Source organism: Copadichromis virginalis, linkage group LG18 (genome assembly GCF_057382275.1).
Source record: "Copadichromis virginalis isolate Kocher_CV1m ecotype Utaka linkage group LG18, C_Virginalis_male_GT1.1, whole genome shotgun sequence".
In the NCBI taxonomy this organism is placed as follows: Eukaryota; Metazoa; Chordata; class Actinopteri; order Cichliformes; family Cichlidae; genus Copadichromis; species Copadichromis virginalis.
This window is the reverse complement of record NC_140635.1, coordinates 36,986,645-36,999,430: the sequence shown is the minus strand read 5'-3', so window position 1 is coordinate 36,999,430 and position 12,786 is coordinate 36,986,645. Positions and strand designations below refer to the sequence as shown.

The 12,786-nt window shown below is 40.9% G+C and overlaps 1 protein-coding gene across 1 annotated transcript; it reads left to right on the top strand.

Annotated features, from left to right (window-relative positions):
* The first annotated feature begins 3,846 nt into the window (after nucleotides 1-3,846).
* cyp7a1 (cytochrome P450, family 7, subfamily A, polypeptide 1) lies at nucleotides 3,847-10,649 on the top strand. Its single transcript, XM_085438988.1, has 8 exons — nucleotides 3,847-4,015; nucleotides 4,639-4,879; nucleotides 5,028-5,237; nucleotides 5,431-5,625; nucleotides 5,722-5,921; nucleotides 8,308-8,438; nucleotides 8,578-8,756; nucleotides 8,855-10,649. Exons 1-8 carry the CDS (start codon nucleotides 3,933-3,935, stop codon nucleotides 9,155-9,157), a joined length of 1,542 nt encoding a protein of 513 aa, XP_085295114.1. The 5' UTR covers nucleotides 3,847-3,932; the 3' UTR covers nucleotides 9,158-10,649.
* The last annotated feature ends 2,137 nt before the right edge of the window (nucleotides 10,650-12,786 follow it).

The window sequence follows — 12,786 nt, the reverse complement described above, 5'->3', positions numbered from 1 at the left end:
CCAAGATGTTCAATTTATAAAGAAGTTTTGAATTTTTAGGAATCTTAAGGCCAAGATAGGTAAAGGATGTAGTCACTAATTTAAATGGGAGTGAGCTGAGAAACTTTGGGCATAAATTATCTGTCATTGGCATGATTTCAGATTTGTCCCAATTAATCATATATCCTGATAATTTACCAAAGTGTTTAATGCAATTTAAAAGATTAGGAAGTGAAATTCCTGGTTCGGAAAGACAGATCCATAAATCATCCGCATACATATTAACAAGACTTTCAGCATTCCCAAATTTGACTCCCTGTATGCCTGGGGGGTTTCTTATGGTAATAGCAAGGGGCTCCAGAGCTATATCAAAAAGAAGAGGTGAGAGGGGGTCCCCCTGTCTGACTCCACGTTGTAATTGAAAGGGGGAGGATTTATCTGCATTAGTGAGGATGCAGAACACCCCGAGCTGGATAAAATCACTCTTCAAACACTGCCAAACCCAAGGCAGTTTATTCTGAGGAAGCTGATTCACTGGATTTAAGAAAGCGTTTGTGCACTGCTCCTTCTGAGGCTTGAGTTGTAACCTCAGACACTGTTAAGACTGTTTTTTCAGAGACTGTTAGCCGTGGGGGGAAAAGTTTCACACTGATATTTGGTAAGTCTGTTTTTTCTGAGCCTGCTCCTCTGTTCCCAGGCTGGCTGAGGCAGCCTGCTCCTCAGGTGGGGACAGCAGACTAGACATTGCCAGTGCTCGTACTGACTCGCAGGATGCAGGCGGCTGGGAGCCAGCTCACTCCTGGACCCGTACCTACTCATCAGGTGGGAATGACTGGTGTCCGGTCTGCCCCCAAAACCATTGCGGGTTCCCAGGGTGAGGCCAACCAGGACACAGTCTACCTCTGCACCCATACCTACTCTTTGTGTGTGAGCAGCTAGTATCTGGCAGCAGCACCTGTTCCTGTCTCCTGTTCTGGAGGTTCTGGAGAATCAGCTCAACCACCACTTCAACCCCTACTTCTGTCACTAGCTGAGTCATTAGCTCAGTTACCAGCTCAATCATCTGCTCAGTGATTTGCTCAGCCACCTGAGTGGGAGCCGCTCCAGCACTCCACGCCTCCCACGCCATTGTCTGTTTCTGCTGGGGGCTCCAGTGAAGCGGTCCAACACTCCTTGGCTTCCACGCCGCCGTCTGTTTCCGCTCGCAGCTCTGGAGAGTCTGTCCAGCTGTCAGCTCCACCTACAGCTCAATCACCGGATCAACTGCCTGCGGCCGCCACGCCACCGTCTGATCCTGCCTCGCCTGGTCCTGTCTGATCTGGCCTTGTGCTCTTGTCACCGGCCAAGCCTCCCAAGAGCCTTCAGATACGTCTGTGTGCTGCTCGGCCTGCACGTCCACATTCATCCACCACACCACATCATCACCGGCCGTGCTGCTGCCACTTTCCACGCAGTCTGGAGAATTTTCCCTTGTTCCATTAGCAGATTTTTTTTCACTATTTGAAGCAACTATATCTTCTATTAAGTGGAAAAAATCTGCCAATGGAAGAAGGGAAAATTCTCCAGATCCACTTTCCTTAATCTCACTGAAATGTTACTCTGTAGCTGATTGTGTCTCATTTTAAGTGTGATGAGATATTATTGATTAGAAATTAGACAGATATACTTGGCAAGAGTTTGAACTTTTGCAGTGTATTCACAACTTACAGTCACAAAACTGACACTCAGCTTCTTTTGTAAATTCAAAAGCTTTTTAATTTCACTGGAAGGTTTTTGGCTGCTGCAGACATGCATTAGAACTTCCTTATTTAAAATGCCAGCCTTTGCTTTTCACAGTCTGTTCAGTCTTCACATTGTTAAACAGAGATGAGTGTACAGCAGTTACAATTGTAGAAGGGCTCCTCTCTTTTCCCAAGTCCTTATCAGTTCCCCTGACTTCTTTTCCTTAACTTTAATGTCATCAAGGTCAAGGAAAGAAGACAGGCGGTGCTTCTGGAACACACCTGTCTTTGTTTTTCTCTCTTCAGTTGTAGGTGGTGTGAACAGTGGATCCACCTTTTTTCCGCCCCTAGGTGGAGCCGAGTCTATGAGCTTGCTGCCACATATGTTCAAGCGATCTGTTCATCAAAGGCTGTGTACTTAAGTCTGGCTGTGACTGAGCGTCTCTGTCAGGTTGTTTTTATCACTATAGTGTATCCTGCGACCCTTATCTGCGCTGTCTTGTCAACGATGCAGTTTGCAGCTGGACCTTATACCAGTCACTGACACAGCCTTCAGAATCACTGTTATGCTACTCCTTTTGCATAGTTATCTGCCATTCTGCAACTGCCCAGCTTTGATAGGGTTTCCAGGCTGCCCAGACGACTCTTAAGAAACTCAAGGAAGTTTTCTCTGGGTGTTTGTTGTGCACCAGTGTTTTGGCCTTTAAACTTAGTACTTTCTTCTTTTCCATTCTTTTGATCTCTTTTGGTAAAAATGATAAGTGGGGGTAAAATCTTGTGATGAAAATTTTATAAAAAGAAAAGAAAAACAAATAAAAACCGTCATTAACATGCGCTGAAGACCTTGAACTGAGACAAACACTTTAGTGAAAGAGAGATCATAGCTAACAGATCATCTGGCTTTGTGCTTTTCAACCTTTTTGCACCCACAGGTGCACAAGAAAGACAAAACACACATCCATGTATTTATCCCTGCAGTATTTATTGTATTATGAGATGAAGGTACTTTGATCACTTAAGCTTACTGAATCTGGGAGGGATCAGACAGGAATGAATGTGCACAACTACAAAGTTAGTTCCTAACATTTCTATATAAACATGTGTTATATCATGAATTAAATATGAATATGGATTTATGAAATTTGGAAATCCCTGATTTTTGTTTTTATTTTGCATCTCATTCCAACTTTTTGGTACCTGAGTTGAACAATAATAGTTTTGGGGGCTTGTACATTAAGACATGGTTGTTACTAACTCATCAGGCTGCAGTTTCAGGTATGTTGCTTTACTATGTTGTTTTATTTTTTTCTAGCAAATCTTTGTTGAGACTTGTTAGTATTTCCAAATAGATTACTGATTCATCACTCTTACATGTTCGGTGGCACACTGTGCGACAATGCATGTACTTCAGTTTTATTTGCTATTCTTTTAGTTGTCTTTCTTGATGAACCAGATTTTATCACTTCTTGCTCAACTGCAAGTCTCAACAGAAAGCACATGCCATGCAACGTCAAAAGAAATTTTCATTATGCACACAAACAGACACAGAAGTGACCTTGAATCTATTTATCAATCCAGATGCATTATCAGGATGCAGTCAGGCAACACTGTCCATGGACTCTGGTCAAGGCCAACTCTTACACACACACACACACACACACACACACACACACACACACACACACACACACACACACACACACACACACACCTGGAATCCTATTTCTCAGAAAATATAAACATGTTACTTATTCAGTACATTTCTAAGAAATTGCTGTTTGAAGTTTTCATGTAAAATGTAAATATTCTTATTCTAATATTCTTGCAAAATTTCTGTAAATTTAAAAACAAATGCATCATAAAAGACTTTTAACTTAAGATGAGAGCTGTTTTTAGCCACAGATTTCGGACAGCACAAAATAAATACAACATGTAAACAAAAATCCACACACATCCAAGAAAATAAATTTGCTTCTTCTTTATAAAATTAACTTAATAACTTCATTGCTTATTTATTTATCTTGCACAATGAAAACGCCTAACTGGTTCCTTGTTGAGATGTATCTGGTGACGACATCATCAGACCCACCCAGAGGCTCAAAGGAAGTATAAAAAAACCTGCTGCATGCTGCTGTTCTCACACAACTGTCACTCTCAATAGCACACAAGCTGCTCACATATTCTGCAGGGACAGGTGGGCTCGACTGTGTGGATCTTTCTACCATCATCAGCATGATTATAAGCATTGCTCTGATTTGGGCAGTTGTTGTGGGATTTTGCTGCCTCCTCTGGCTTGCTGTGGGGATAAGACGCAGGTAAGACTTAAGAAAGAGCATGTAGGATGTAATGAAGGACATGAATCTTAATTTGGGCTTGAGTATATTACTTAACTTCTGCATATATTGAATTAAACACTGACAGGAATGTTAGGATTTTGATTAATTTTCAGCTTACAGCACATAAAAAGAAGAAACCTTTTTAATAGAAATGCACAAGAAGAATGATTATTATTTTCAAATACATGAGTAACACAGAGGTGACTGCTATGTAGCTATGTCAACAATCAGTCCTGAGTTGTAGGTTTGCAAAGTTTTGGAGTTGTTGTTGAGATGCAGCCAACATTTTGCTCTCTCTGATTCATTGTTTTATTTGAACATTTCAGTTTAAACTTACCTGTATTTGTAAAATAATGACTTCTTAATAATACTGAGATATTAATTTATTACTAAATTAGCTGAACTATATGAAATGCACAATATGTGCTGCTGCCAAAATCAGTCTAAAGACGTCAGTGCAGCCGAAGTCTTGAAGAAATCATTGACGCACATGCCAGACAAATGAAAGCGTTTTCATCCGGAAGTTACAGAATTCGATCCAGACAACTGAGATCCAACAAAGTGAGTTATCTCTGTGATCTCTTTCTTGTCATTGTCCTCAGGCAACCAGGTGAGCCAGCAGTTGAAAATGGTTTGATCCCCTACTTAGGTTGTGCTCTCCAGTTCGGGGCCAACCCACTTAAATTCCTCCGCAGCCGCCAGAAGAAGTACGGCCACATTTTCACCTGCAAAATTGCAGGCAGGTACATCCACTTCCTGTGCGACCCCTTCTCTTACCATTCAGTCATCAGGCAGGGAAGACACCTTGATTGGAGGAAGTTCCATTTTGCTACATCTGTCAAGGTAATTTTATGACGTGATTTGATCTTTTATTATAAAAGATATATTATATGAATACATCATATAGTCTGTTAGGACACTTTTCTTGATCCACTTTCTCATTGTATTGGTCGATCTTTCGATAGTCCTGAAGCTCTTCTTTCTTTACAAGGCGTTTGGTCATGACAGCTTTGATCCTCGCCATGGCCACACCACAGAGAACCTCCATCAGACGTTTCTGAAAACACTACAGGGGGAGGCTCTTCCCTCCCTTATTGAGACAATGATGGGGCACCTTCAGGATGTCATGCTGAAATCAGATACACTCAGCCCAAGCAAGGACCACTGGCAGGTGGACGGCATATTTGCCTTTTGCTATAAGGTCAGTAACTTGAATTTAGAGTGAAAGCATTGGCCCATGGAAGATACATTTCTCTTGAATAGTCATGATGTAGTAACTGCAAAGGTTCTACACCTATATTCTCTACTCAGGGTGGGACACAATTCATGCCACATATGTGAGTAAAAAACCCTTGAAATAGTCATTTATAAGTTTGTGCTCTGCTGTTCTTCAGGTGATGTTTGAATCTGGTTACCTAACTCTGTTTGGTAAAGAGCTTGGTGAAGACAAGTGTCAGGCTCGGCAGGCAGCCCAGAAAGCTTTGGTGCTCAATGCTTTGGAGAACTTCAAAGAATTTGACAAAATCTTCCCGGCACTTGTGGCCGGGCTGCCTATTCACGTGTTCAAAAGTGCCTACAGTGCCCGAGAGGTTAGTAGGCTGTCAGAGTCAAAGGCCTCTGAGCCATTTGTAACATTTTCATCCTCTAATATGTTTGAATGTTCTTTTTTTTACACTCTTATGTAGAACCTAGCTAAGACCATGCATGCTGAACACCTGTCCAAGAGAGAGAATGTGTCCGATTTAATCTCCATGAGGATGATCTTGAATGACTCCTTATCTACCTTCAATGACATCAGCAAAGCCAGGACCCATGTTGCTCTGCTCTGGGCCTCACAGGCTAACACCTTGCCTGCTACCTTCTGGAGTCTCTTTTATATGATCAGGTAAGCTGGTAATGGGCTGTCTCATGAAAAGCCATAAGGAATAGTAAATCAAATTGTGTGTCTAATCAGTCTCGTGAGTTTTACTCTGTGTACGAACATCACACGATCCATCCATCTTCATCCGCTTTATCCGAGGCCGGGTCGCGGGGGCAGCAGCCTAAGCAAAGCATCACACGATAACAAAAATAATTAGAAAAATACAGCAATAAATGGTACAGTAGTAGGACATTACCAGAAAGTTGATGCTGTTCATCTGGACATTGTTTTGCTGTGAAATTTCAATCAGTAATAGGGGCATTCAAAAGGTTATGTGTACGAAAAACCAGTGCATACAAATCAGTATCATAAATACACTATAACATAGAGGGACACCATCTCTACAGACACAGCAGCCAGGGAAGCAGAAAAACATCATATCAAAAAAGCCCTGACATGTATCAGTGGTCCCCTACATGTCACTGCTTCAATAATGAGGATGTATGCTGGCCTGAGCGTCAGTCAAGGACGTCATTCATGTGAAAAGAAAATGGGGAGGGGGCCTAATGGCACATCATTCCCCATCCTGCAACGCTCTGATTGTAGCCACTCCTCAGCTCTCTGTTAATAGTGCTCACCATGACTATCTGCACAGTATAGATTATGGATGGTTCTTGTAGAGAACCAGTTCCCAGTAGTCCAGTTCCTTGGAACTGTTCTACCTGCCCGTAGATCCTGCTTATTGGTTCTTGCAATCACGCTACAATTAGCTGATTTCAATTCATGTGTCAGAGGAGGAAAATAGCAGCACAGTCTGTCCTGATTCTCATCCCAACCGGTCGCAGCAGATGGCCCCGCCCCTCCCTGAGCCTGGTTCTGCTGGAGGTTTCTTCCTGTTAAAAGGGAGTTTTTCCTTCCCACTGTCGCCAAAGTGCTTGCTCAGAGAGGGTCATGACTGTTGGTTTTTTCTCTGGATGTATTATTGTAGGGTCGACCTTACAATATAAAGCACCTTATTGTTGTGATTTAACACAATACAAATAAAATTTATTTGAACTGAAATTAGGATGGGGATTTAACTTGGTTTGTAGGACCAACAGGTTCACATTGTTAAATGGTAATTATGAGACAGAGTAACATGAAAGTACTTTCTCCTGTGAGTAATTAAGTAAAATACTGCATTACTTTTAAGAAATGCATTCAGTGTAAGATGTGTAATTATTACATTTATTACTTTTTTATTAATTTTATTTTTTTTTTCAACACCCGAACATTTGACCACACAGCATGTAATTAATTTGTACAAATGCAATGTTCTTGATATGCTTCTTAGCGGTGGTGGTGACTCTCAAAGGGGAGCCAATGAAAACCCAATAAGGATGATAAGAGAATCGATAAGGAACTGAATTGATAAGTGTTATTGACATTGAATCACTAAGTTCTTATCATGAAATTGACCTTTGACATTGTTAGTCAATGGGGAAACCTGCAGTCAGCTGAGACTGAAGACTTTTGAATGGCGAGATGAAATGTTTCCCACCAGATTTAGCTTTAACAGAATTAGCTTTCCTTACATTGATGACTGAGCATGCATCAAGACTTCGCAGTATTCTTGATACCTTATCACAAAGTCTTGTTGACCAATCACTGTGCAGTTTATATCCGAGAGCACAGCTCTTTTTTTTTTACAGATCCTAAGTAGGGTACCTATGGTTAAGTTATGTCATATCGTTAGCTTCATAGCATAAGTGCCTAAGTCATTGACTTAGTCAAATGACTTAGGCAATTATGCTATGAAGCTAACGATATGTCACATTACATGCAATAAAAAACTAATTGTCCAGCACTGCATGGAGGTAAGTTGTTTCCGGCTATCTAAGGAAATACTTATTATAAAAAGTAATGCTGATGTACATTGTAGTGTTACATTGATCGCTAACATGAACATGAATTTTTACCCTCTACACTCACAGGTACTATCATGGGCCATGCCTTTGCACAGGCTACATATTTTTGTTTGTTTTGGGCCAAAGACTCGATTAGATTGGAAATCTACATGTGCTGGACAATATGTGATGTGATACATCCCACATGACTAAATATTAAAAATTGAGCAGCTTTTCAAATATTTTTTTTCCATAAACACCTTTCTCAAACACAACAAATGTATTAATTTAAAATGCAGTACGCAGCCCAATACCAATAACTTCTGCTGAAGAAAACTAATTGTTATTACAATAAAAATAATATAGGACATAAGATAACATAAGATAAGATAACTCTTTATTGTCATTGCACAGTCATACATAGTACAGTAGTACAATGAAATTGGAAAAACTGTCCTACGTCTTTCACTAAGCACAGAATAGTGAAAGAAATACACACAGTAAGAGGTTGTACCTCTGCGCAGGAGTCCAGATGCTATGAAAGGCGCTCACAAGGAAGTGCAGAAAATCCTGGGAGACTCTGGTAAGACAGTTGACCCCAGCGACCCCTCACTGAACCTCACCAGGGACCAGCTGGACAACATGCCTGTTTTGGGTGAGATTACTTATTTTACCCAGTCATTAGATCACTAGAAGAAAAAGTGACATACCTAATATTGCTAAATTAAAAGACTAGCGTTCAGAATTTTAGCATGAACATATTCGCTTTATGTCTGTCTCCTTGATGTCTACAGACAGCATCATTAAAGAAGCCATGCGTCTTTCCAGTGCTTCTATGAATGTGCGTGTTGCCAAGGAAGACTTCCTCCTTCACCTTGATAACCAAGAAGCTTACCAAATAAGGAAAGATGATGTCATAGCCTTGTATCCGCCTTTGCTGCACTATGATCCTGAAATCTATGAGGATCCCTATGTAAGAGCCGGATGGGTTATAAATAAGAAAAGTCTCTTCACCAAGAAATTACTGCATTTTTTATTGTTCTTCATTTCTTTCTCCTCTTCACTCTGCAGGAGTATAAGTTTGACCGTTTTCTGGACAACAAGGGTCAGGAGAAAACCACTTTCTACCGCAGTGGGCGGCGGCTGCGTTACTTCTACATGCCCTTCGGCTCTGGGGTCACTAAATGCCCGGGCAGATTTTTCGCTGTGTATGAGATCAAACAGTTCTTGACTCTTGTTCTGTCTTACTTTGACATGGAACTTTTAGACCCTGGTATCAAAGCCCCGCCTCTTGACCAGTCCCGTGCTGGCCTGGGTATCCTTCAGCCTACGTATGATATAGACTTCAGGTACAAACTAAAATCCAGTCAATAGGTTCTGTTGTGTTTAGACAGAGAGATTAAAGCTCATATTGTAAATAGTGTATATATTATACAGTTTTAATGAAGATCCATAACTACATATGAATGTTTTTTCTGCTTTGCGTTGCTTCTGAAGAACATATGTTGCACACATGGGTGGAGCCCTTACGAAAAGGCTTCAGAGAATCTAGTTTATAGTTTGTTAAAAATGATAAGTAGTTCCAGTGGACAGACTGGAGACATATTTGAGAGACAAATACATTTGTAGTACTGACCATGGGCGGTTCATGTTTGATCCAGGTATGCATTTGATCCTGTTAACTGTTTGCCAAAGCAAATTTCTGAGCTTTTCTAAAATCCAAGCAGTCAGTTATAAAAGGAATTCACTATGCCATGACACTGACTTGTGATTATATACATGGTCTAAAGTATAGGGAGCATTAACATCATACACAGGACCTCAGTGTCTGTCAATAAGACAGTTCAGAAACCTTGTGCACACTGCTCAGATTCATTCTTTCTTTTCTTCTCAGATAAACGTAAACTCCTTCCAGGTAACCATTGTTATGACATATATATCATTTTTTTGTTAATATAAAAATGAAAGTTAGGTTATCAGTTTAAAAATTAGAGGCTTTTGGAAAGACAGAACAAAAAAACCAAAACAAATGAAACTTTGATTAAATAAAATTCTTTACTTATCACTGCAGTGTGTTACCATTAGCATTCATCAATGAAATCTTTTCCCTGCTGTATTTATATTCTAGTATATGTAAATTGTACATTGTGAGTTGAAGTTGCTGCGGGCAGCCTTTTTATCAGTGAACAAATTGCTGCAATCAGACTCATTTACTGTCCATCAGCCTTGGAATTTGCTCTCGCTGGCACTCTCATGCTGTCAGCCAGCGCTGACCTTTATGCTAGCATGCATCTACCTTTTTAGTATCATTATTACAAGCCATGCGGTTTAATAATGATAATTTTAATTGGTGCAGTGAACATCGGTAGACCTAGAATGTAGGGATGTGGTGTAAAGACCCATTGATACTTTGGTTAGTTAACTCAGAAAGATCAGTTTGCAGCTGCTTCTAAATATCAAATTTAGAAGCAGCTGCAAATACTTTTACGTGACATGAATTATAAGCTCCGTAGTTCATAACTGAGGATATATTCAGGATGTGAAGGAATGCTCATTTGCACAATGAAGGTGTCTGTGATTGCTCATTCAAAAACCATGTTTGGTTTGTAAACAGCACGCTTGGCTGTTTTATATTGTGAATAAAACACACTGTGAGCCACAGTCTAAGTGCTCGGGGAAAGAGGGTGAATCAGTATTTATGTCCATGCTGTATTTAAATGCATTTACCTCCAAACATGGGAGTAAATTGGAACAGATTACATTCCCTTTAAATTCTGAAGGTTTTTCATTGAACTGAGGGACAGTCCACATGTGTCTTTGTTAACTGACCTGCTGTGCAAACAGATAATAAATCAATAACATTGCACTCATCTGTGTGTGTTTGTTTTGATGTACCTTCTAGTTAAAGTCAATACAAATAAAAAAGAAAGACTTTCTCTTCCAATAAATTATATAAACAGGGTTATTTAACAGCTTTCCCACAGACACAAGATGTTGACACAAACCATATATCAGTAAATATTTATGTATATGGGTGAAAATCAGACTTTGCAGTTGTTAAATACAAAACAGTCAAAAAGCATCACAAAATGAAAGGAGGAAACAATGGAGATAATGGGATGTTATAAAGTGTTGAGTTTGAAGTCAGCCACACACCACTTTACTGTGTATTTGTGCTGTGATGAAGACTAACATTAAGCATTAGTGATCATAGTGCCATGAGGTGAAATTCCTTTCACTGTCATGTTGCTCAGGGACCACAACTGTTTCATGGCATCAACACACTGACAAGTGTTTGTATGTGAAATACAAAACTACATCGTGAGGCTTTCCTGACCTCACTGCTGTCGTCTTTTTATCTTCTCATATGTTTTGGTGCTAAAGATGAGGTTTGTGGATTTTCCCATAATAAGGTCAATAATCATGCGTGGTATAATGAGCACATAGTGCACAACTGAGCTAACAAGAGATTAGCTGTCTGATTCTTCTTGTGTCACACTTTAACATACTTTTGCAAACGCAGACATCCCTCAGGGGCTTTTCCCCTCAATACGTTAAAGACTGTAAATATAATACTTGTATTGCATTTATACTGATACTAGAAAGAGTGCTGGCTTGTATGTTTGCCATTTGTATGAATTTTGCCTGATTAAGTCTGGAGACTGAAACTTAATGAATATATTTCCTTCATGTAAATGATAATGTCACAACATTTACCAGTGTGAGGCTATGAGAGCTTAACTGAAGCCAGTTTAAGTAACCTTTAATAACCCAGTACTCTGCAGTAACCTCTGGAGTCCAGGCAGAAGTAGGCGAGTACACAGCTGAAAGCAGAGTCATCCACTAATCTGAACCTGAAGTAAGACAGAGGTGGTGTGTTGTTGAGAATAACACAACAACTGAAACGTCAAGCCCAGCTGCTTCTCACGTGTGTGAGTTATCTGTTAAAGTGTGGAGACAATAACATAATTATTCTCTGTTTGTCTGAAACCTGTTCCTGTTACACACACAATGGTGTTCTTGTGTAGCTTATCTGCGTAAGCAATTTAATTAAAAACTTGTACATAATGTCCTGTTTCATAATGTTGTTTCCCCCTTCGTGAATCACTACCTTATCGTGGTGGAAGGGACACACCTCTGGAAGGATCCAAGGGCCCCTGTCAGGGGGTTTTGCCCCCTGCTAGGGTCTCCCATGGCAAATTGGTCCTGGGTGAGGAACCAGACAAAGAGCAATTCAAAGGACCCCCATGAGCAGAAGATCGAGGGAACAGTTCCTTCTGCCGGGGATAGCTTCCCTGAAGTGTGGCTGGCCTCTGCTTAGAGATAGGGTGAGGAGGCCTGGGAACACCTTGGTGTTCCCCCGGAAAGGCTGGAGGAGGTGGCCGAGGAGAGGGAAGTCTGGGCTTCTCACCTTCTGCATGTGTTTCATCCAAAGGACATTCTCGATTAATTCACCCGCCACTTCATCTGTCCATTTCCTGCTCATTGCGTCAGATGTTTAGTTACTCCTCAGCCTCCTTTATCAATAATGGTACTTGTGATAAATGTAGCCCATTTGCAGCTTGGCTTCGCACTCTTGAAAACCTGCAGCTAGCTACATCCCCGTAGGCAGTCCAGACGAAGGTAGAGTTGTCCCCATTAGCTCTCCACAGCAGATTGTCCCGAGCAGCTGGGGAAAGAGGGCGGCTGGGTGACGGTGAGGAGGAAGCATAGTCCTAAACAGAAGCCCCAGATACACCACCAACCTGTTCATGTGTCTAACCGTTTTTCCCCACTCGGCGACACACCCGCCGGGGGTCAAACTCTGGTAATTGGTGATTCTGTTCTCAGACATGTGAAGCTAGAGACACCGGCAACCATAGTCAATTGTCTTCCAGGGGCCAGAGCAGGCGACATTGAGGGAAATGTAAAACTGCTGGCTGAGGGTTACTATAATTCACTGTAATGTACACTAATGACACCCAGTTACGCCAATCAGAGGTCACTAAAATCAATATCGAATC